Raw genomic sequence first — 26,101 nt, 5'->3', positions numbered from 1 at the left:
TAGGTACTCGTACCTACTTCCCATAAAATAAAGGACCGGCTGCAAAACGCTTGAAAGCCGAACACTGATGCATAGTGCATTTTGAAATGTCTAACTACTGTTAAATTGATAAATAACAATATGAAATCGAAAAAAAAAAATCAATATCGGTTTTTATGGTATTTTATGTTAACAAACCGATTAATTTGATTTGATTTTAGCTGATGGCCATTAGCTTTTGCGACACTGGATGTTGCAATAATAATATAATATAACTTGCCTATACAATATAGATAATAACGTGGTGTAAGTGTGGTTTAAAAAAAAAAAGAATATTAGCCATGCTAATCATGACTAATACCCCTCCAATTAAGGGTAAAGCTTGTGTCATGAGTGGGTACGACAATAGTGCAACGGGTGGGGCTTAAACCGCCGACCTTTCGGAATTCAGTCCGCTCCTCAACCGTTGAGCTATCGAGGCTCTATTTTGCTATATTTCAAAGAATAAGACAGAATTTTCAATCAAAGCTCTCAGTCGGCTTAATTTCTTCCGACATCTTAAACAATTAACGTCAAACAACAAATTAATTCAAAACTATACGTACGAGTATAAACCTTCCTTTAGGATCACTCTATTTATTGATGAGAACCGTAGTTTAAAAGATCTCGTACAGACAGACAGACGGCGAGAACTATGAAAGGTTTTATACTATGTAGAGAAGAAACTAATATTGATGGGCAAAACCAGCGAAGCACAGCGAATGGAACAAAAAATCTACAAATGAAAAACCATAAAATCCATAGATATTGGATAGTGTGCATTCTTGTTTGTTTTGTGATGAATTCGTTATGAGGTTTTTATTTATCAAGTTTTTATCTCAGATTTTGCGTGACCTTTTACTGTTTTATGATAAAAACAACATTTTTGTAAAAATTCGTTAGAGCTATACCTATTTACATAAAGTTTATAGAGGTTATCTTTTAAAGAAAGTTAAATAGTTGTATGGGTGCTGCGTATTATCACCATCATGATGCCCACCATTGCCGGCCCACTACTAAGCACTGGTCTGCCACGCTGGTCCAGTGCGGACTTCATCACACACCTTTGAGACCAATATGGAGAACTCTCATGACATGCATGTTTCCTTACGATGTGATCCTTCACTATTAAAGCCTAACTAGCGTTAATATTCTAAGGCGTCCTTTTCCAGTGTCCGGGGTTCAATGCCTGACACCTCTAAATTTTTGGCAATGACATGGATTTCTAATATGATTTTTCTCTTCCAGCGTTATCGAGTTCGCCCCGCGTGGTTTGCTACTACACAAACTGGTCGGTATACCGGCCGGGCACAGCCAAGTTCAACCCTCAGAATATCAACCCCTACCTCTGCACACATCTCGTGTACGCCTTCGGTGGCTTCACGAAGGACAACACGCTCAAACCCTTCGACAAATATCAGGATATTGAGAAAGGTGAGAAAACTTTTATAATCCCACATTTATCTTCGGTTAAGCTTAATACTAATTTTAGAAACTTTTACTTAGAAAGGTATGTTTTTAGAAAGATTCTTTAATCTAAGACTAATCAAAACTTTCTAACCGTACATTTTTTTTCTGATAGGTCTCTATGTACCTATTTTTTCTATTATAAGTTAGCCCTTGGCTGCGATGTCACCTGGTGGCAAGTGATGATCCAGTTTATTGAAAGAAGGAGTATAACAGTGTTATTAAGCCATATCCTCTAAAACCTTTGATACACGCATAGTACTGAAACGCTAAATCATTTAGAGGCACGCCTCTCCCTGGTTCTGGTTTCATTGTTTCTTTTTTTGTTTTGGATGTCTAATTCGCAGCAATTTATAATTAGCTTCTGCAATGTTTTGATAGTTGTTATAATTAACTTATGTATAGATATAAAGTCTTGCAATTATTATTAAGTATTTCAAATTCTTAGTAAACAGTTGAAATTTTGTAGTTAATTAGTTCGCTTATTATATTCATCGATATCAATGTATTATTAATTTGTCGGAAATTAAAGGTAGGAACATCCTGTGCATGGTTAATATCTACAGTTCTATACAAACTATTATCTAAGTAGATATTAGGGAAATCGTTTTAATTATAATTATTTATATTCCAAGTTAGACGTTGCCTACAACTTCATCAGTGTGAATTAGGTTTTATTAAAATCTCCTCGGAATTCTTTACCTTATTGGGATAAAAAGTAGTTTATCAGCTCTTTACCGAATAGATAATGCCAACCACTTGGTTTACGTAGTTTTAGGTTGTTTAAAAACTTTGTGGGATCTATTAATTCATATTCCGGGTTAAAATGTCCGTCTTCGAGCAAGCTCTGTACCAAACTTGATCATGCATTTATAGTGTTAATGTAGATAATATCTCTTTGCGTGTTCTAATCACCTTTACAATGGGGTGTGCTCTGAAGAGTTGTTTGACTCCATTTCATCCTCCTTTTTCTACAACCGCACCGCACGCCACTGTACGCAATTTCACACTAACAACCTCGCGCCTGGTGCACTTCTACCGCCTGTGCCAGAGCCTGTGTCCTTTCTTCCACGCTAATGCAAGCTGTGGAATCAACTCCTATCAGCGGTGTTCCCTCTACATGGGGTTATTCATGAGGCGGAACAACAAATTCCTGAAAGACCCGCAATTCATTCGCGGTTCCTCTGGTGCTGCAATTGTTCATGGGCTGCGGTTATCACTTAACAACAGGCGACCCGCCTGTTAGTTTACTTGCCATTTTTATTTTAAAAAAATCTATCGTGAATCATAATATTATCATGGTCGAAAACTGTAATATTGCGAAACGCATTTAAATAGTACAAATTAATTATTTCATTGATTTGTTCCCCAATTATCTTAATCGAAATCTTGTAATAAAGGTAGAACATCCTGTACATACCTACACAAACTATTAGTAATTAATTCTTTGATAATGATTTGATTCCACTTTAATGGAAAATCGGATTTAAGATTTTTTAGTAATAATTATTGATCCTTTGGTTTATGTGTTCAAAATGTTTTTTATTAATTACTATTAGAGAGAGCCAGCGCGTGCCAGACCTTCGTTATTTAATAAAGCGTTTAGGCAAGGGCCCCATGGCACCCAAGGGTGTCTGGCAGGAGGTTTCCACGTATTTAACTTTTACCCTGAATTAAAACGCAGGCTGCTTTTACTCGTATCACAGCAGAAAATTAATGAGCTTCCGCGAGATTAAAAAAATCTACATCCGTACGGTCGATATACAGTGCATCATATAAAGGTATAATATAATATAAGGACTTGTCTAATATAATAGGGTATTTTACTCTAATTTTTTTTATTACTTTATTATAAATTAGGATAAAAATAATGACGTTAACTGAAAAAACTAATTAAATCGATCAAATAACAAAAAAGTTATAAGCATTTATATTTTTCAGATTAGACAGAGATAGCGATAATAGCATTTTGACGTCACTCCGTCACTAATGCCATAGTAGCTTCGTGCGGTTTGATACAAATTTTCGTTTTGCGAGAAAGGGATAGAAGATCCTCCCACTCCAAAATTAAAATGCCTGTAACTTTGTAAATCTTTGTTGGATTTTAATATTATTGTCAGCGTACGTCATTATTTTTATCCTAGTTTATAATAAAGTAATAATATTTATCAAATTCAAAAGTAGGAAAATACCCAATTGCTTTGGCAAAAATATATTATAAATTTTTGTTAAGAACCTTCTTTATCAGGATTTGTTTTCAACTAGGTGGTTACGCCAAGTTCAATGGGCTGAAGACATATAACAAGAACCTCAAGACGATCCTGGCCATCGGAGGCTGGAATGAAGGCTCTTCGCGCTTCTCTCCCATGGTCGCCGCCAAGGACAGGAGGAGAGAGTTCGTCAGGAATGTTATTAAGGTGATTAAACAATAAATAAAATATCCTAGGAATAAAAACCTTAATTTGCTATAATCCGCTGAAAAAGATACAACATGCAGCAAGTGACATGCACCGCCCGCCCTCCCACTGCTAAGCATGCAGGAAAAGCCAGCCACCAAGAAAGCCCAAATTAAACCACCAAAGTATGGATATCATGGACTTCCGCAAAGTAACGCCTGCTTCTATACAATATAAATAAAATAAATAAGTAATTTTAAAAATAATATACGGATTTATTGTAAGGAAACTAAAAGTCTAAAACATAATTAAGTAGGTAGGTAGGTACTAGGTACCACTCCATTCATCAATCTACATTGATCAGACCAAAATGAAATCACGGGATGTAATGATTGTTCTGCAATGTCGCACCATGATAGTGACGGATTTACTTACTATAATTGTATACATTTTGCATAAGTTGTCTATGAGAAGAGTGCATTCATATAAAAAAAAGATTCCAACGAATTGAGAACTTCCTCCTTTTTTGAAAGTTGGTTAATAATAATATCATATTATTTACTTAGACTTAGGTTGACTATAGATAAGTAATAGAAATTCGACCCACCTCTCGATTTTATTTTAGCCTGATCAATGCTAAATCTAGATTGATGAGGAGAGTGGTTTGATGACTGATACCTAGTGCCTATATAAATATTTTTTAGCTTTTGAGTGCTGCGTAGGTTATTGTACACTTGTATTGCAAACAACACGGTACACTATGTTTTAATAGTAGGGTCGAGCTTTGCGTTACATGTAAACGCTGCATTCATACGCACTAAGGAACCTACCTTTAGATAGATCTGAGGTTTATCATATCTAGGTACTTTACAGCTATCTATCTCGTAAGATAACGTGGCAATTCACTGCAACTATGAAAGCTGGGCCGGCCACTGCACAGGCTTACACTTTCTCTGCCATTAAGTTATTAAAGCACAGGCGCATATCTGTACTTACACGTTATTACTGATTGTGAATGTTGCTGCGTCCACATTCTTTGATAGATTACATTCGGTTTCTATCGGACATCTTCTAAAGGTAGGTATAGCGCCTGGAATAAACCATTGATGTTGGAAGACCCAGGTGGAATAAACAATAGATATAAAATAGAACTACCTATATAAAGTGGTTAAGACGTCCACCTTCTATTTGCGAGGTCGGGAGTTCGATTCCGGGCACGCATCCCTAACTGTCCGGATTGATGTACGTTTTAAGCAATTATATATCACTTGCTTTGACGGTGATAAAAAACATCGTGAGGAAACTAGCTTTCATCCTTCCCCGGGAAGTAAGCTAACTCTGTACCTATCTAAATCGGTTGAATTGTTAGGCCGTGAAAAACTACCAGACAGACAGACAGACTTTCGCAATCATAATACTAAGTATGGATATTAAACTCCTTGTTCAATTCAGTTCCTCAGACAAAACCACTTCGACGGCCTGGACCTTGACTGGGAGTACCCAGCGTTCCGTGACGGAGGCAAGCCCAAAGACAGGGAGAACTACGCCAAGCTCGTCAAGGAGTTGCGGGAGGAATTCGAGAAGGAATCGCAGAAGACCGGGAAACCTCGTCTTCTGTTAACCATGGCTGTACCCGCTGGTATTGAGTACATCGAGAAGGGATTTGACGTGAAGACTTTAAACAGGTAAGCTTTAGAATTTCATTCTATATTCCTTCTATTCATCATCGTCGTCTCAACCCATCGCTGGTCCAGACTGGCATGAATCTCTTCAGAATGAGAATGGTTTTGGCCATAGTTCACCGTGCTGGCCATTGCAGATCGACATACTTCATATACCTTTGAGAACATTATAGAGAATCCTCAGACATACAGAATGTGTAAAAAAATATGTCTGTTGCTGGCTTAGTCTATTGTCTGAAACTTACACACTAGCCAAATTTGCTAAAATTTTAGGACAATTCTACAAAAGATGTAGGAAAATAGCAAAGAAATAAGTCGCGCTAAATGTTTTGACCGTTTTAGGCATTGACTTATTATATATTACGTTTTAGGCCTAATTTTTCAGAAGCAGCGATATATGTGACAAGATGCGGTGGTTCAGAAGGTTTTTAGAGTTTTTGAATTTTTTTATCAATCAGTCAAAATATAAAATTGAGCGATCTTGGCGCTCAATCGAAATGGTCAGTTAGGACATCAGGTTCAGGAGGTTCAGAAGTTCTGTCGTTAAATCAAATTACACCAGTAAGTTCGTAGGCAAAGTCTAGTAACCCACTAAAAATTGTCGCAATTTAGACAACATTACCCTAAATAACTACATTTGCCCTAATTATGACAAGTTACAACAGTTTATTGTCTGGAGTTAATGTCACTATCATTGTATTGTTCTGATATGCAAAAATAAACAGAGCGGCGTGGCCAGACTCGAGAAAAATTAACTTGTTTGCTTCATAAACAGTATAACCACACTATTCTTTTTTTTTCCTATGCTTCGATGAAGAATACATGCCATTCTATATCGATGGTCCTAAGTATGAATTAGATTGATTCACTACATTATAAACTAGCTGATGCCCACGACTTCATCCACGTGGATTTAGGTATTTTAAAATCCCGTCAGAAGTCTTGGATTTTCGGGGATTTAAAAATGTCACTTTCCAGGTCTTAAACTATACCTACCCAGGCAACAAATCACGTTGAAAAAAGTTTCATCGAAAATTTCAAAGTAACTCAAATTCAGCTTAAGAAATTTTCGGCAGCTATTAACATAAATCTTCAAGGTTGCTCAAATGTGTGGCCACCCTACTGCCCTAACACCTTCCCCATTGTGTAGGTATTCGCGGCAATACAGCATTGTCTTCATTCCGCAATCTGTGAACTAACGTTTAATAAGATGATGGACCTTATATTCATACAAAAGTCTATTTACTAGCAACTACTTACCTCCCAAAAAAGTTGGAGAAAAGCTTTTTCGGTAGGTATTTGATCTCACCTCGTAAGTCGTATGGTTCCTACATTTTTTCTAACATATATTGACAGTTTCCATTATGGTGACAGGAGAAAAACTGTCAATATTATGTTAGAAAAATCTAGGGAACACTGACTACACATTTACATAAAACATATTGAAAACTCTGCTGTTAATTTACGGTAACTGTAACCTGGACGTAAAGGGGTTTCGCACGTGTCAAGTTTTACTAATAAGTTAACCACATACCAAACAATTGATATTAAGCAACATGACATTGAATTAGAAAATTAAGTAACACGCGCACACGCATAGCACTGCAACAGTGTCGCAACCCGGTTACCGATGTTTATTCACGCTCGTCTTCGCAACCGGTGTCAATGGTGGCAACCTATATCGTGTGATCTTGAGGCTGCGAGTATGGGTGTGTTACTAATTGGCCATCGGTGACAATTTATGGTTCTAGGGTTTTGCAATTTCACGCGTATACGTGAAGTAATTTGAGGTGAAATAGCTGGTCATTGTGATAGTCTATTGGATAAAATGTCCGCCTCCTAATCGGAGGTCGGCAGTTCGATCCCGGGCAGGCACCTCAAATTCGGAGCTATGTGCGTCTAAGTATTGAAATATCACTTGCTTTAACGGTGAAGGAAAACATCGTGAGGAAACCTGCATACCTGAGAGGTGAGATAATGTTCTCGAAGGTGTGTGAAGTCTGCCAATACGCAATTGGCCAGTGTGGTAGGCTATGACTAAACTCCTTCTCATTCTGAGAGGAGATCCGTGCTCTGTAGTGGGCCGGCGAAGGATTGATCATGATGATGATAACCTGAACATACTTAATTAGAGATGAAGAAAAATTGTGTTTTAAAAAGCTGTCAAACCGAACAAGTACCTCAAGTAATAAGCAAAGGTCCTTGTTTGCAACAGCCAATGCATGCCATATACCTACCTACTAATTACCTAAGTAGACCTAAGTATAGAGATCGTTGGCCTTTTCAACAAAATGACGAAACAACATCATTAAGTGAAGACTTTATAATAATAGTTGAAACGACTAAATTCGTTTATATACCTATCTGTATATGTATAAGTATAGCAATTCACAACTTGTTTGAGAGTCATATGATTTTATCAAAACTAGATTTTTATTTTGATGACATCAGTGGAATTTTTGAGTCTTAGTCATCGAAATAGAATCTTGGTAATGTTAAATATTCTTTTTTTTAAAAATGACCATTTTATTTTAGGCATGTCGTAAAATTTTAACTTACCTAAACTAAACTGGTTTATTTTTTCCACAATTTTCTTTGTAAGTTCTTTACTTAATGGAATTAATTAAAAAAAAAAACAAAAAAAGGCGTGAATCTCGCATAGAGTTATACAATTACTAATAAAACTGAAGATAAGTTTATTGTTAATATTTTTTTTTTTTGTAAAAAATACAAGACACACGTCGCTTCGCTTCAACTCTGCAGCAATGTACATTGAGCCTTTGTATGTAAAATTCTTTTCATATCGGCATTTTAATGACTATGCTCATCAAAACAATCCAAGCATACTGAATCTTCCGCACTGTGAATTGAGCCTTAGTATGTGTTGCACACCTTTGTATGCAGAATTCCCTCTATATATCTTGTTAAAAAGATCATAAATTCCACAGCCGGCATTACTATGCTCATCAAAACAATTCAAGCGTACTGAATTTTCCGCACTGTGAATTGAGCCTGAGTTTATACTGAACACCTTTGTATGCAGAATTCCCTTTATATATCTCGTTAAAAAGATCATAAATTCCACAGCCGGCATTTTAATGTAAATGACTATGCTCATCAGAACAAGACAAGTATACTGACCACGTACTTTGCCCGTATACGGCAAGAACGTGGGTAGTTGCACAATTAATGGGGTCCACAGTAGAGGTGTCAAATATGGTTAGATTCCTATATCATAATATTAATGTTTGTTACAGAAAAATATTGAATATTTTTTACGTTAAAATATATTAACTATCAAAAAAAAAAGCCGCAAGCAGAAACTTGCATGCAAACGATTTTCAACCTTATTGACATATTTCAGAAAACCACATATTAGCAATCTATAAATGATACTGAGCAAGAATATGACAAAATAACAACTTTCTCGTTACCGTCAATAAGGTCGAGAATCGCTTGCACCTGTTTTTCTGTTGCTTTCACCCCTAGCGAACCATAATACAGATTACCACCTTAAAAGCGACGTCTGGGAGGTGTCGGAAGAGGTTCTGTAGAAATATATTATATCACTTTAAAAAAACAAATAATTTTTATTTTGTATTTTTATACTTAAATTATTTTTTTTTATAAGAATCATCAAAAAGAAGTGAGAACTTATCGCCGGCGCACTACTGAGCACGGGTCTCCATTTCAATAACACTCAAGTAATAAAAATAGTACCTAACACGATATACTAGTACCAACAAATTTCAAAGGCACTTGTAAACCTTTACTTCAATAAGTACCTACAAGCTTCACAAAAATAAATAATAGATTCTGTATTCCTTGTTAGCACCCTTCAGGTTCAGATACGGAACCCTAAAAAGCATGACAATAAAGAAATCCCGAAAGACGTATAGTATATGGTAATAATTTTACTCTAAATACCTAGGTACCTATACCTACCTACGTATTTATGCAAAATTAAAAACAATTGGAATGATAAAGAAATGTCAAGAAGGTACAAAAAGTAGATAAGTTTACCCAGTTACCTATTTAAAAATCGTTTTAATAACGAGTTCGAACAACCCAAGCTCCAAGCACGCCGGAGCTATAACAGACACTCGGTTCCTATGGCTACCTCCCAGTTCCATCATGAGACCCTGGATATAATCCACTATGCCCACCCGGTTCCATCATGAGACCACACAAACACACACATTTCCAAAAAGACCAATACAATTTACGTACCTAACCTATAATAACAAATATGCGCGTCACAAATCTACAAAATCAAGTAACTAACCTAATCTGTGATAATATCAACTCCGAATATCGAAATATGATATTATTTACATTCAGTATTCACCCACAACCAAGTTCACAAATAAATAAAACTACTGTCCTGATTGAATAGCAAAATCGAAAGAATCTATTTGATAAATGAAACTACCGAGGGGCGATATTCCAAACGAATTAAAAACCAACGCGTAGCGATAGAATATAATATTTTATCGCGTATGATATTCGCTACTGATATCGTGTGACGTAGATCGTAGGTCTATCTTTGGCAAACGCCTCGTCAAATTTAAAAGCAATTACTAATAGAAAATGTATTGCTTTAAAAATTACTATATAAATATACTATTAAATATGGGGTTTAAGGAATATCTAATATCCTGAATATTTTTTTATATTGAATATGTATTATAGATAAATTATTTTTTGACACCACTAGTCCACAGCTTCCTTTGTATCCTTGACCTTTAAAACACTATACGATGTACGATTCTTTACATGATAAAATACGCGTTAAGGCGGGTGCAGACCACCATTTAATTAAATACGATAAAATTTACAGCACTAGAGGAGTTAAAATAAATTGACTTTTTCTTCGTAATTCCATGGTGTAAATGCCAATCGTAAACAAGAGGTCCGTATTTGGAATCTATTAAGTATTCAAGATTATTTCAGGAATCATGAACTGCGAGCTTTAAAACGCGAAGAAGGTCGTGGACTGCAATGTTTAGAACTCTACACTCTACGCAAAGTAGAGAAACTTAATGTAACTAATTCTGTTGTTTACAATCTCTAAGCTAAATTACAGTTCTAAATCTTAGCTACCGCTATCCTTCTCTGAAGGGAGTGTTATAAAAGCAATTAGCAATACATTTAGACGTGTCATTTCAGTATATTTTTGAGATTGCAACAGAATTAGTTACAATTATTTATCCTTTTGCTAAATGTCATGTAGATCATCTTTAGTGCACTGAAAGAAATATTTGAATGTAGGATTTGCGTACCTATGTCCACATGTGTGTACCTTACTTTATAGTTCATACCAAACATAATATTCTGTCGTGTTTACTATGAATAGTTTAAATATCTATTGTATTAAGACTAATTTTTATATCCACTTTAGCCTTAATACCACTTGTGTGACTTTTCAGTACAAGAAATAGCCTTTTAATGGTCACCAGTCACCATAAAATTACCAAACCTATTATGTTTTTTCGCTCATGGGTATGTTTTGCACACGATACAAAGATGCGATTTATAAGCGCCTTAAAAGTATTTATTTTGCGGAAATTTCCTTTTCAGGAAGTCAACATTATTCCCACTCCAACAGCTCAATGACCTGAAATGAATCTTGGTATCTATTACAATTTACCAAGGTAAACTGGTCTTCTCCGTTTTAGTCCATAACTAGCCAATCTGCTATGAGACGGGCAATGCTAATTTTCAACATATTTATCAATTAATTTTGGCTGCTTTCGAGAAAGTTCTAAGTAATTAATTTTGGCAAATCAGGATTTAGTAGAAATTAGAGACTTCAAAAGGATGGATTATTAGTGCGGGTTGTGTCAGACTATAATAATCATCATCTACACATCAACCGATTGCTGGCCCACTACTGAGCACAGGTCTCCTCTCAGAATGAGAAGCATTTAGTTCATCACGCGGCTGGATTGGGGATTGGGGATTGGCTTTGAGAACATTAAGGAGATCTCTCAAGTAGTAGATTTCATCATGATGTATTCCTTCACAATTAAACCAAGTGATAATAAAATGCACATAATTCCGAAAAGTTAGAAGGTGCGTGCTCCGGACCCTCCGAATATGAGTAGGCTTCTTTCTTCCTTCTGTGTAATGCCTCTTTCCAGCGCTTAACCATTAGGCTATCACTACTTTTTCTCTTGTATGTTCTTCGCTAATAGCAGACCTTTGTCTCAGATACCTGGACTGGATGAACCTGCTAACTTACGACTACCACTCCGCCTTCGAGCCGGCCGTCAACCACCACGCGCCGCTCTACCCGCTCGAGGAGCCCAACGAGTACAGTGTGGACAACGAGCTCAATATTGTGAGTTTATATTATATTCATTGTATGGCTAAAATTACCTAGAAGTACCAATAAAGATTAAGACCAAAATTACCAGTCCAAGCTGCAAGTTCCTACATTTTTTTTGAAAACCCTAATCCACGCGGATGAAGTCGCCGACATCATCTAGTAATAAAAAACCTGTTACTTGTGCTGTAAAACCTAACTACCTGCCAAATTTCAGGATTTTAGGTCAACGGGAAGGATCGTATAGGTTTTCTTGACAGACACGACAGATAGACGGACAGACAGACAGCAAAGTGAATCTATAACGGTTCCTTTTTTCCTTGTGAGGTACGGAACCCTATTAAATGGAACTTATTATTTAATTCATCTTACAGGACTACACCATAAAATTCTACCTCGAAAATGGAGCCGACAGAGACAAGCTAGTCCTCGGAATACCCACATACGGACGTTCCTATACGCTGTTCAACGCTGATGCGGTGGAAATCGGCTCGCCTGCTGACGGACCAGGGGAACAGGGGGATGCCACAAGGGAGAAGGGATACTTGGCGTATTATGAGGTAAGAATCGAATAAAGCATATTTACCTTTCTCACACTTATACACTAACAGCAGTTAAATATGCCCTAAGGGAAATCAACTGCGGATTATACAACTAGGTATTCAAGATTTTCATCCGATATATTTCGGATCCTCACTGTGCAAATAATGAATAATTTGAGCACAGATAATTCCACGTTTATTTAATTTCTTGGATGGATATGATTTTATGAATGGATTACGAAAGGAATTCACTTGAATTTCACATATTAACGGGAAACTTTATCGTTGTTCAAATTTTACAGATTTGCGAAGCCCTCAAACCAAAGACCAAGAAACGTGCCATCGCATCAGATGAGTACTCCGAGGAAGAAGAAGAAGAAGATTCCGAGGAAGAAGAGGAAAAGGAATGGAATATAATGTACCCGAACCGCAACGCCATGGGCCCTGTTGCGTACAGGGGCAACCAGTGGGTTGGGTACGATGACATCGATATTGTGAAGAAGAAGGCTGAATATGTGGCTGAAAATGGCCTTGGAGGTATTGTTGTTATTTCACTTACAAAGTTGTTATTTGACGCGTTTTGAATTTGGAGCAAGCGAAGGATTTTAAGGAGACCGCGTTTAAGCAAGCGTAGTGTGGGATGCCCTCCAGCACGATGGATCGACGACATAAAGCGGCTGGCGGGAAGCGGCTGGATGAGGAAGGCTGAGGACCGGGTGTAGTAGGGCTCTTTAGGGAAGGTCTATGTCCAACAGTGGACGTCCACAGGCAGATGATGATGACAATGATGAAGGATTTTAAGGTTTAACTGTAAAGCAAGTGGTTCAAAAAATAGAACGCTGAACGTAACAAATTCAAAAGAAGCAAAAAAGTTTACAGCCTTGCGAAACAAAACTTTTCAGTTTTCATGTCAGAGAGAAAAATGCTAGAAGTCTTCTAACCGATTGTGAGAGCAAAACATAGCTCACATTCTGGGGATAGGCGTAGGATACTTTTTATATCGGGAACGATTAGCTTTCAAGAATAACAATTATATTGAAAGTTAAACCTATTAACGGTAACATCCTGGTCCTGTACGTTTAATATTTATCTAAGTACAGACTTATCTATTTATAATTCCTGTGAATGACGCGTATTCTTGAGAATCCAAAATTATTGTTACTGCCATTTTTAATAGTCTATTAGCACTTATAATGCTTCCTGTACTAATGGCATCTATTGTAATCCCTAGGTATAATGTTCTGGTCGATCGACAATGATGACTTCCGTGGAACCTGCCACGGCAAGCCCTACCCACTCATCGAAGCTGCCAAAGAAGCTTATATTTCAAAGCTGGGGTAAGTTCGAATTTTCTTTATTTCATTTAGTTACTGGATTGGGTAAAAATAAGGGGTAAGTTCGAATTTTCTTTATTTCATTTAGTTACTGGATTGGGTAAAAATAAGACCGCGAGGGAAGTTTGCAGTAGAAAAATACTCGCTGGAAATCGAAAGCCTTCTCCTTTCTTCGAAATCTGTTAAAACGACGCTGCATTTTGACAGAATGGAGTTTCTTATGTAATAATGTAAATATTTGCTTTATTTACAGAACAACCGACCTAACCAAATTTAAGGATACACCTAAGATAACATCAAAATCTGGGAATCGCAGAAGGAACCGTCCAAAGAGCAGCAGCACCACCAGTACCACTACTACCACTAAAAAACCGAAAACTAAGTAAGTTAAAGACTTTTTTACCTCGTTATCCCTTTTTGTTCTTCAAATTATTGTTGATCCCCACATAAATAGTTACATTTATAAGTGGTATAGGAATTTTCAAAACAACAAAAATAAAATCATCTGCACTATTATTGCTCAATTGGAGCCACTGTTACTTACTTTAAGCAAACTCTAAAGCATATATTTAAATGTTTCAGAAGCAACAAGCGAAAGAGCGGAAGCACTTCTGCAGACAACACCACTCCGTCATGGAACATCATCACTCCAGAACCACCAACCACTCCAGATCCCGGCACAGGTGTTTATCCATACCTACATACTTCCATCCATATCCATACTAATAACATAAAGGCATAGCCTTTTTTGGTCCCGATAATTAAGAGTTCCCACAAGATTTATTTAATAAAGAATCAAAGTCCACAAAAACGCGTAAATCTGGGCATCATTTACTTGACACAAAAGTAGCTTGCACATCCTGGAGACATCATATAGACTACTTTTATCCCGAAAAATTAAGAGTTTTCAGGAGATTTTACGTGAATAAAGTCGCGGGCTACATATTTTAGTATTTTATAATACCTAGAAATAAATACCCCACTGTAGTGAGCTATATAGTGCTAATGGTTGAAAATTGTGTTGTTTTCTTTATCTTCCTCCTTTCTATTGTTATGAGCTCCATTTTTCTCCAAAGATCGCCATCAGAACTTTGATGAGCATCTAAGCAAGCATAATCCGAAATCCTACATCAGTTCTATGAACTAATGGGTCTATGCAGTATCCGTTACCACTTCAGCTTCAAAACTGGTAGAGCAATATCGAACCTCCACAAATCTGATTTGATTACGTAAAGAAACTCAAAGCAGCTTCCATCGTCTACTAAGTGACTCTTTAATCGCAGTACATAATTTAAATGTTATTTTTAGATTTCAAGTGCAAGGAGGAGGGTTTCTTCCCGCACCCGCGCGACTGTAAGAAATACTTCTGGTGCCTCGACTCCGGACCTTCGGATCTTGGCATCGTGGCGCACCACTTCACTTGCCCTTCTGGTAAGATCGGAGAAACTTTTACTTACTTCTGTATTAATTGTACTGGTTTTGAAGCGTTGGTTTTTTGACATGCTTTTATGGCGTCTTTAGCTGTAGGTTAGTTAGAAAAATTGAATGTAGAATAACTTAATTTTCACCCACGTCTGATTATTATACTTAGTATAAAGAAATTTCGGAAACTTAGGCAACCTTGAGGGTACCTAATAAAATAATTATTTTGATACCATCGAGCTGGTATAAATGATGAAAGTGGTAGGAGGCCATGGGGTTTCCTGAAAGGCTGAAAGTAAGAGTTTGGGCTCATTTTACTTGTCTCAGGGAGTTCTAGTACTAAAGTATAACATATTCTGAAAGAGTCTGATGATGATAATAAATGGAGGGATTGGTCAAGAAAACTTCTTCACCTCTTACTATTACAAATCATGACGTTGAAGTTATTGTCCACCATTAATCTGATAATAATTTAGTAAATCGATTTGGATTTTGACTGGCTTCTTATAATCCTTACCTCTCATTCCAGGTCTATACTTCAACAAAGCGGCTGACTCCTGTGACTTCGCTCGCAACGTTCTCTGCAAGAAGTCTGCGGCGACTACAAAAGCACCCACCAAAGCAACAACAGCCAAGACAACAGTCTCTACAACTACAACAACTACAACTAGACGACCGATCAGGCTGACTTCAAAGAGTTCCTTGTTATTCCGTACTTCTACAACCACCACTACTCCTGAACCTGAGGTACAAATGTCTTCTATTTTTGAAACAAAAACCGTTTTTTTATGTGTTCTTGTGACTAGATCACTATGAATGAGCTTTTAGGCGTTTGGAATGGGAACCTTAATAATAGCTTGCAAAAGCCTCATTGGCTGAGCAGAGGAAGCTTCGCTTCTGTGAGCTGTCCCATAACAACTTACGTCGTTTTTTATCCTTTTTCCATCATTCTAGTACTCAGCATCTCATATTCATCTGGAATCTACCATTCTTCTCGGCCTCACTTTGCCTTATTTTAAGAATATCGCATCAACATAGCGTCTAATTACATAAAACTATGTTTATGTGCAATTTTTATTGCATTTATTATTGCAATCATATTATTGCAATAAAAACAATTTCTTATAAACATAACTCCATTAACAAATCGGCATTTCTACTCCTTTGCCTGCAATATCGTTGCTAGACATTAATAACTGCACATAGAATCGCAAATGTTCTAGATTTTGATAAATTAGAATTTACTGATAATTTTTAGGTTGATGAAGAAGAATCATTCGAAATAGATGCAGATGATGATGCGTCTGATGTAGAGGCAGAAGATCCTAAGGTCATCAAGGAACTGATTGATCTAATTAAGAAAGTCGGTAAGTTTTACAAAATGTACTAAACAGAACCAGGGTTTGGGCAGTTTAAAAAACTGAGATGAGAGGCTGAAGCCTGAAGTCCCGTAAAATATTCTACCAGCAAAGTCAAGTGATTGGTTGCTACGTATAAAAGAATCCTGATGCGGTAGTAAACGCTGTGGTCTTATAATTTGAAGGTTTTAAAATCATTTTCCAGTAGAGAAATTATAATCTCTAAATTGATTCAATTCTGGTCTGGTGAGAAGCTTTGTTTGAAACTAGAGGCAAACCTCTGCCTCGAAGCGACCCTTATTAATCTCAGTTGTGATTGACTGAATTTAGGGTACTCTTTCTGCTTCAATGCATTTCAGCGAAAAGTAAGAGAGTGTTGGCCAATTCGAGGAATTTGCGATCGCCACACTTTAGTTATTAAACTACAGCGGTAACGCAACTGTTATCAAAAAAGGCTTGAAGTATAAGCTATCAAAATTAGCAAAACGCACAAAATATTTAAATCAAGGGGTGGTTATTTCTAGGTGGTGTCGAACAATTGGAGAAGCACCTGAAACTTTCGGAGAGTTCAGCTGGAACGACTGATGGTGTGGCCACTACTACGCCTTCCTCCTTCAACAAGAAACTCTACCAGAGGGTGCTTGAGAGAGCAAGAGGGAAGAATAAGTAAGTCCTAGTCATACCTGTGTCTTGCTGTGTAGTAAATGGGTTCTTTATTTATCTGAGATTATTTATTGGCTGGGTATAATACGCCAAAAAAGAAATAATTTGTAATTGCAGCATATAGAAATATTCTTTATTCCTTTTTAGACTCTGCTACACAATGTACACATGACTATATTAATATTATCCTGGTGCTTCTAATTATTATTATTATTAGTTATTTGAGTTTAATTAATGCTCAAGTAACGGATAGGTAAGGGTTACTCATGCGTCTTGTGCATCATTTGAATCGACAAAAGTCACAAAAGAAATTACCACTGATTCGCAATGCTATTCCTAGAGAAGACCCAGCAAGAAACTCGGCGGTTGCTCTTTTCAAATGTTCAATTCACAATAATATTATGCCATATTTATAAGCAATTGCAGCCCCACGCATTGCTGGAACGAGTCAAATCCGCGCATTTACATAATCCTCGATTGAATAGCTCATATGCTTTTTAGGAGCAAACTTTTAATAGATTATATTACAATACAATATTAATTTAGGTTTGGCGGTAACAGTATCACGGAGAACAGTTTCCTAAACAGTCGAGGAGGTCCGCAAAACGCTGGACTTGAACCTTCATCTGATAAGGATAGACTGCTTAAGAAAGACAGGCCACAGTAAGTAAAATTCTTTTTCCTTTCCTCCTTGGTTGAAATCTATACAGCGCACTTTAACTTTGCTTAGACTTAAGTGAAACGAGACAGATTTATGCCAGCGGTATAACGCTGTCTCGTTTTAACAGTGTCATAAGTCTGAGCAAAGTCAAAGAGCGCTCTATAGATCTCAGCGTTTAGTTTTAAGTTGAGACAAATAGTTACCACAATCAACTCACCGTCATATAAAACCTCGTGGGGGATTTTAATTGCGACCAAAATGTTTATAAATTAGAGTACAGATCTATCATAAATTATAATAAAATTAAAAAAAGCACAAACTTTATTAAAAAAATACGAATGTCTATGCATTCGTGTGAAAAAAAAAGTATTTTACCAAAACTAAATTGAACCTTGTAGCAAATACTCATTAAAAAGATAAACTGACAATTGGTACTATCCAACACTAGCTTCTCCTTTCGGCAAAGGTTGCCTGGTAGAGATTGCTCTAAGCAATAAGGCCGCCTTTGCACATAATAGTTTTTTCTGTTTTCTTCTTTCTGTGTTGTGTTCCTTTACATGTGTTTTTGTGTGCAATAAAGGGTTCTATCTATCTATCTGATGCATAATACAGGTACACGACGATCAACCGATCTAGACCTTCAACGAGTTCAACTACAGAGGACCCGACAGATAGCGAGGAAGCTGAAGAAGAATCTGAAGAAGTACAACAGCGCACGAGATTGAGGCAAGAGCCTGTAGCGTCCGTCGGCACCACGCCCAAACCTCTTCAGTACGTCAACATAAGACGAACAAGGCCTAGTACAGCTGCTACCACGGAAACTCCTGATGATTCTAGGTAAGAATTTCAGGAAACTTTATAATCTCTACAAATAAATTCATAATTCTTATTCAAAAATATTTGATTTAGACGATTGTCCAAACAGTAGCACATCTTGTGAAATATTGAAATCGTCTTGCCTTATATTATGAAGAACTTGCTTATAGTCACCGTACAATATAAAATTACGTAATGTGATAAACGGACCCGTCATGATTGAGCAGATTGCTCTTATGCTCTTGGCTTTTTCGTATTTTGTATTAGTAACTTTGTAATAGTACCTCAGCTGTTACAAGATATTTTTTTTGAAGAATGTATGTTTTCCAGAAATGCACTTTTCGAACGCGTGCAACCATATGTCGCTGTCGAAGAATCACCTAATTCTCTAGACATAGCCAGCTCTAGGCGAGAGAATGTTCCTGAATATGTGACCATCAGAAGATCCAGGCCTACCACACCTGAAACCACCACTGCACAGTGAGTAGAACACCATCACATACGTTATTTTCTAAATCTAAATTACTTTGTTTTTTCCAAATTGATTTATTTTGTTCTCGATTTTTTCTGTAAAAACTTGAATCAAAATAATTTTGCGGTAAAATGTTAACCATTTTTAATTTAATCGCAGGTATCGAGCTTCTGAACAAGGAGAGGAATCACAAGAGACAGTGCTGGAAAGAGAAATCACTTCTCAATCTTCGCAACCACTCTACACTTCAGTACTCAGAACCCGGTCTACTACCCTCGCACCTCCCGAAGAACCAAACACCCCTGAACCGACCACTGTCCTTTCTGTTCAAATATCTTCCTTGTTGAATGCCCCGAATACTGATGAAACTGAACGTCTTCAATCAGAACAAACGCAAACTACAGTTACACAAGCAACCGAATTACCCGAGCCCGAAACAACTACGACTTCAACCACAACAATAACTACACCTTCCTCAACGACTACCAGCACAACGTCAGCTCCCTCTAGTGCGTCTACTAGACGTAATCTCTTGCGCCGCCGAGGATCAACCACTGTAACCTCAACAGCTGCTCCAGTTTCCACAACACAGGTGAGTTCTAGGAATTATTCATTTATTCGCCGACGACGGCCTTTATCCCAACCCAATGAAATATCAGAATCAAATGAATCGGGTGAAAATTTACGAAAAGTACGGTCCACTACCCCTGATAGTCGTGAACTAGACGGTGTAAAGCCTATTGGTAATAGTGGGCAATTAAGACGATTTAGGGGTAGATTCCAAACTTCTCGACCTGAAGATTCTATTTCAGCTGCCGCGTCACAAGTTTCTAGAGGTCAATTTAGACCGCAACTTAACCGGGACGAATTGCTGTCGCTCTCACCAATTGACATCGATACTTCAGAAATTATTGAAAATGAAGAAATTCCAGAAAACAGTGTTAAATTCCCTAGCAGAGTCACAACAATACTAGACGACGAAGGAGATGACAGTGAAGTATCTGCCGCAACAATAGATGAAAGACGCTCAAACACCAGAGGCAGGAGTAGATACCTGACAACTACTGAAGCTCTAACTAAATCCGTTGCTACTGAGTCTCCGTTGAATCTAAGGCGACCGACTTTTACTAGATTTACACCTCGGCCTTTCGGTAGAACAGTTTCTTTTACAGCGGAACCTGAAAATAATGTAATTGTGTCACCAAATCCAAGAATACGTTCACGATTACCTTTTGGCCGACAAAGGGCTACTACATCCACTGCAGCACCGTTATCACTAGGTAGAAAGCTACCATATGCATCTCGACAGTCCACAATTCAACAAGTATCCACGTCCCAAATTGATGACGATGAAATAGATGACAAAAATGATGATATTTCGCTCTCTGAAAGTGCTATAGAAGAACAGGAGCACGATGAAATATCGAGTGATAGTGATAAAAACAATTTAAGTATACCTGAAATTATAACAGAAAGTATTCCCATTTTGGATTCCAATCAGGATAAAAATGCAAAAAGAAAATTTAGGGTTATTCGTAGGAGACCTGCAACAACTCAAAAAGTATCGGAAATATCAGCTGCTGCTGAGGTTGTTGAGACGACTACAGCTGCTATTCCAAGAGTTCGTAAAATAATAAGGAAAAAAATTAGACCAACTGAAGAAGAACCTGAATTAACACCTAAATTAGTAAGTTTTGTAAACGCCGGTTTTAAAGATGCTCCAAAAGACATTATTAATTACGGAGAACGAACTCGAGTGACAGTTATTCCTGTACTACCTACAGATGCACCTAAAACGACAACAGAGAACGATGATTTAAGGTTTGATATTGAATCTGAAATATTGAAAGAACCAATAGAAAAACTGGCTGGAAAAGGGGAACAAGAAGATAAAGACAGTGATAAGAACGAACAACAAACAGAAACCCCTAAGTTTAAATTAGAATCACCAAATAAAACAAAAGAAAAACCAGATGTTACTATCGAAACTGATGACAAGACATTAGACATATTAGAAAATAGGGATACTGATGTAAAATCTATAGAGAATGATCAAAAGGAAGGTGAAATAAACTCGACTCCTAATAATCAAAACCCTGAGCAACCAAGCGAAGAAAGTAAAAGTGTTACTACAGAGAGCAAAGAAATATTCACGAATGATGATAAAGATTCGAATAGTAATAATAGTGAATTATTTGAAGAATCATCTACAACTGAAATATCTCTCACAGAAACTGAAACAACAACTAAAAGTAGTACAACTCAGTTGACATCACCCTCACCAAGGTCTAGGTCACCATACAGACCCCCAAAAAGATTATTGACATCTACAACTGAATCAACACCTTCGAGAAGTAGAACTTTTAGTCGCAAATATAACCCAGGTGCATATACTAGTCCTGCAACTGTTACTGATAGACCAGGATTCATTAGTCGGATTACAACAAGAAAACCATCACTTCTGAAAACATTCACAAGAAGAACATATCCTACGGCAAGAACGACACCAAAATATCAGTATTCAGATGAAGAAGAGTATTCAGATGAGGAGCTTCTCGAAGAAGAACCTGAAAGTCCATTCGCTTTTGTACCACAAAGCCAGCTTTTCACAAGAAAACCAGATTCTGCGGAATACGAAGACAATGCAGAAGAAGAACCTATTGATGAAGATTTGGAAGAACCCCCAGAAGATGAAACTTACGAAGATGAGCAACCAGCACGATTTAGACCTACTTCTAAAAAACCCCTATTCAAACCTAAAATTATAAATTCCAATACCTTCAGAACTACTACATCTACCACCGAAATCCCTAGACCTTCACTTGGAAATACGTTAAACAGAACTGCTATTTACAATCGATTTGGTGGCAATAAACCGGTCAATGACACTAAAAAACGCGTACAAAACGTTCCTCTTGGATACACGCCAAAAGTAACACAAGCTATTAATTTGAAAAATTCTACATCACAGACTAAGACAACTAAAACCGAAGAAATTTCCACTACTTCTGTAGTTAATGAAAATGATCTTACGACAACAGAAAGTGATGATTATCTTTCATCAGAAATAAGCACATCAGCACCCTCAGAGAATACCGATATCTCTTCAACAGGTCAAATTGAATCTGTTACAGCTGAAATGGAAGTAGATAATAGTACTGATGATTATTTAGAGTATACTACTCATCCCAGTACACAAGATTTGTTCACAAATGTACAAACAGACACAGATTCTGAAACTGAAGCTTCAACTGATACACCCACGACAAGGAAAATACAGGTCGCATTAGAAACTACAACTGAATCTATGCCTGAACCTACAACAAACAATCCTGAAGTATCACCTATTATCAAAACTCAGTTTAACAAACTTTTCTCTGTTAGTAGAGTTGTTGAAGTATCATCAAAATCGGAAAAACATAGATTAAATAAGAACAATGAAACCACATTAATTGAAGAAGGCAAAGTCATGATAGAAAAGAAACCTACGTTAGATAAAATAGGAGAAGTCAGTAGGTATAGTCTCATTAAGATTGTGGAAGATGAGATCCCTATTTATTTAACTAAACTTGGCCATGTGTACCCCGTAGACAATCCACCAGACAATCCTATACGTATAGATGAAGCACGCAATGCAAGAGCATTAGTCGACTTTTCCGATATTCCTAAAGAAAACCTTGTAGCTTCTGAAAGTATGAATGAAGCTTATCGACATATTAATCAAGTTCTAGACAGATCAAAACTTAATGAAAGAGATAAAGTGGAACACATATTTAACGATGATTTCTTAAGTTATGTAAACGAGGAGAAAAAAGAAGATAAATCCGAAGAAGAGCAGCATGAGAACTGGCAATTCGTTCCCGCGGCTTACGATACCGAAAAAAATAAACAAAACAACGAAGCAAAAAGTTTTGAAATTGTTACTCCACGTTTAATGCTAACAGACCCTTCAATTTTGCCATTGGAGGCTTTGTTTAAAACGGAAACGCCTATGAAACCTAGAAAAGTGAGTAATGCAGATGTTAATAAGCCATTTGTAGTATATTCAGCACCAGTGCCTACACAGGAGGAAGACGCCAGTCTCGTTAAGTTAAAGATAGTTAAACCTCAGGCTGGACGAAGTATAGTCACTTTTGCGAAGGGTCAAGAGTTTAAGGGTGCACCGACAGTGGATGACTCTACTATAATATATCCGTTTAGTGTTTCTATTTTACAACAATCATCTGAAACAACACAATCTAGTATATCTACATCTATTGCGACTGAACCTTCGTCAACAACAGCAGCTTTACCATCCAATTCGACAGAAAACGTTAAAACCAGTCCAATCGTAGAACTTCTAACTACAACTCAATCAACTACGATGCAAACGGAAAGTATGCAAACAACGGAATCTTCTACACAAACAACACCAATAACAACTGAAACAGTTCCAGAAGAGTCTACTACAGTTCAAATTTCACCACTAGAAGCCAAGAGAGCCAAATTTGGATTCCCAAGAAGACCTGTCATTCGACCGTTAAATATAACACGACTAAATTCAATTTCGCGATCGCCCAAAACAATAAATGCAACTGTTACACCTAATTTAGTTCAGAAAATCAATAAAACGACAAGTTTTAGTCCGAGTAGATCGCGTGTTTCGGGTAGTAAAAGAGTTCAAAATGTACCAGTAGATATAAGAAGAAAGTTCAACAAAACGAGAACTTTTACTACGGAATCACCTCGAACGACGACTGAAAGAAAAGTTGTGATAAAACCGATAAGGCCCAACTTACGACCTGCATTCGTGCCAAGACGATTCACAACAGTTGCTACTACGGCAGTTGGATATACGTAAAAGCTATTGACGAAACTCTTTTGAGTAGTTTTGTTGGCCAAATTTAAACTTAAATCGGTTAAGTCTGTATATTTAGTTGGGTTGGTTTAGACGGTTAAGCAATGGAATGACTAGTTAACTACGGTTTTTACCAAAAAGGACTTTTTATAGAAAAATTGATTTAATTTTTCTGCATTAAAGTTGCTTTATAAATACTTTTTAGGTACCAAACAGTACAAAAGTAACTTTATGTACGTTAGAAAATCGTAGTTTCTCATTGCATTTCATTTGTAACGGGATTTGCTTGTAAATATAGAAATAATCCACAGTTTCAGTGTAGTCATGTCATAAAGATTTATAGCTTTAACTTAGATATTTATACGAACAGAAAGTTTTTCTTACCAAAAATGTATATTTTTAATGTTAGTCCGTTTTGGTATAAAGGCTTTCGCACACAAATTGTCATAGGTTATGATTAGTGTAAAACTATTTAATTATTTTATTATTAATTTACTAATACTTTTTAACGTTACCATTTGTATAAAAACATCGGAACATAATGTTAAAATTATGTAAATGTACTTTACAAAATTTAATAAAAGGTTGTAATAAACTATCAGTAAACGTAATTTAATTATTTTTTAATAACACCAAGGAAATGAAAAATAGCAAAAGAGGGCATCTAGAGTAATAACAAAGTTGAACAACATAGTTGATTGTAAAACTTGTTTTTCTGTAGATTACTTATTCGAAGTCCATTCATTAAAATTGGACACGTAAAACATTATTTTCGTAATCAATATCACAGCACTTAAAATGTCATTCAGCACATTGGAATGGATACAACTATAAGGTAAGTAATTTCTTTTATTATATTTCTTCGTTAGTGCGTGTTACCCTAAAAGTGCGGTGGTGGGTACGCCAATATATTTTATATACGTACTACGTTAAGGTTGTTTTATGCCAGTGCCGCATTCAGGCACAGGGCTGTATGCCTGTATATAAATTGAAATGTAGGAATTCGTCGGCAGACTGGCACATCATATCCAATACTACAGAAAGGTGTTTTCTCGGCATAAAATCGCATATTGCTTAAAGCTGCAAAATTAATATTTCCATTTGTAGCATGCAATATTGTCGCATTTTGTTGCTCCAAATTAAAATAGTCTAGGAATAGTATCTTTTATAACATATTGTTGTACATGCACGATAAACTCTTACACGAGAAATAAAAAAGCTCATATAAAATAAACAAGAGTGGAGAAAATACTGCGAATTAAAGTCAAAATCTAAGTCATTTATTCAAATTGAGTACTATTCCACCCTTACATGTCAAAAAAGGCAATGTTGCTAAGACATAATTCTTGATACTTACATACGGCGACATTTGTTTTCTACACAATAAAATATCTATTCTCAATATATATTCTGGATCTCGTCTTGTAGTTTTTACTAAGTACGTAAAACGTTAAAGTTTCGAAACCTCAAACTTTTCGCCGCTTTTCCTATCAATTAATTACCTAGTGTCATTGTTTCACTTCTTACGATCGTTAACAATTGCTCATAAAACAATATTGTAGCTTTTTCCAGCGACGGATAATGGATGCTTTGTTGTTGTTTTTGTATCGGTTTCTCTCAAATTGACCTTTGTATTCTTGACATTGTCAGTTTTTGTAGGATTGCGAAATCTGATATAAGCACCATCACGAATAATATATTGTGGACTCGCAAAAAGTCTAGAGCGTCGTGTTTCATTACCTTTGATGAAAATAATATAAAACTAGATGATCGAGTGACTTCGTCCCCGCGGATATACGTTTTTTTAATCCCACGGGAACTTTTTATTTTTTCTGGGATAAAAGTAGCTATAAGTTATCAGGATATAAGCTATCTATCACACACACATACATACACATACAAACTTTCGCCTTTATAATATTAAACAAGTATTAAATTACATAACACCCCTGACAAGTGAAAGTTACAGTAACTAGAAAAGAGCTAATAAGTTTCAAACGGCTGAACCGATTTTCTTGGATTATAGCTAAGAACACTCTCGATCAAGCCACCTTTCAAACAAAAAAAACGGAATTAAAATCGGTTCATTAGTTTAGGACCTACGA

The 26,101-nt window shown here is 36.6% G+C and overlaps 1 protein-coding gene across 2 annotated transcripts in view; it reads left to right on the top strand.

Moving 5' to 3' along the window:
* Window positions 1-24,511, top strand: part of LOC123872314 (mucin-5AC) — an 85,527-nt gene extending 61,016 nt beyond the window's left edge. For both annotated transcript variants that reach the window (XM_045916525.1, XM_045916526.1), the window contains exons 3-19: window positions 1,267-1,452; window positions 3,751-3,902; window positions 5,334-5,566; window positions 11,777-11,906; window positions 12,266-12,451; window positions 12,736-12,970; window positions 13,665-13,770; window positions 14,021-14,149; window positions 14,350-14,450; window positions 15,076-15,198; window positions 15,719-15,936; window positions 16,448-16,556; window positions 17,072-17,213; window positions 17,757-17,873; window positions 18,484-18,708; window positions 19,018-19,167; window positions 19,319-24,511. In XM_045916525.1, the coding sequence (XP_045772481.1) occupies window positions 1,267-1,452; window positions 3,751-3,902; window positions 5,334-5,566; window positions 11,777-11,906; window positions 12,266-12,451; window positions 12,736-12,970; window positions 13,665-13,770; window positions 14,021-14,149; window positions 14,350-14,450; window positions 15,076-15,198; window positions 15,719-15,936; window positions 16,448-16,556; window positions 17,072-17,213; window positions 17,757-17,873; window positions 18,484-18,708; window positions 19,018-19,167; window positions 19,319-23,999 (7,223 nt within the window). In that variant the 3' untranslated portion in view covers window positions 24,000-24,511. The remainder of the gene's footprint in view (window positions 1-1,266; window positions 1,453-3,750; window positions 3,903-5,333; window positions 5,567-11,776; window positions 11,907-12,265; window positions 12,452-12,735; window positions 12,971-13,664; window positions 13,771-14,020; window positions 14,150-14,349; window positions 14,451-15,075; window positions 15,199-15,718; window positions 15,937-16,447; window positions 16,557-17,071; window positions 17,214-17,756; window positions 17,874-18,483; window positions 18,709-19,017; window positions 19,168-19,318) is intronic.
* Window positions 24,512-26,101: the final 1,590 nt, after the last annotated feature.

The sequence above is a fragment of the Maniola jurtina genome, chromosome 15 (assembly GCF_905333055.1).
Source record: "Maniola jurtina chromosome 15, ilManJurt1.1, whole genome shotgun sequence".
NCBI lineage: Eukaryota > Metazoa > Arthropoda > Insecta > Lepidoptera > Nymphalidae > Maniola > Maniola jurtina.
The sequence above is the reverse complement of the archived record's forward strand: the minus strand, read 5'-3'. Positions and strand labels throughout refer to the sequence as shown.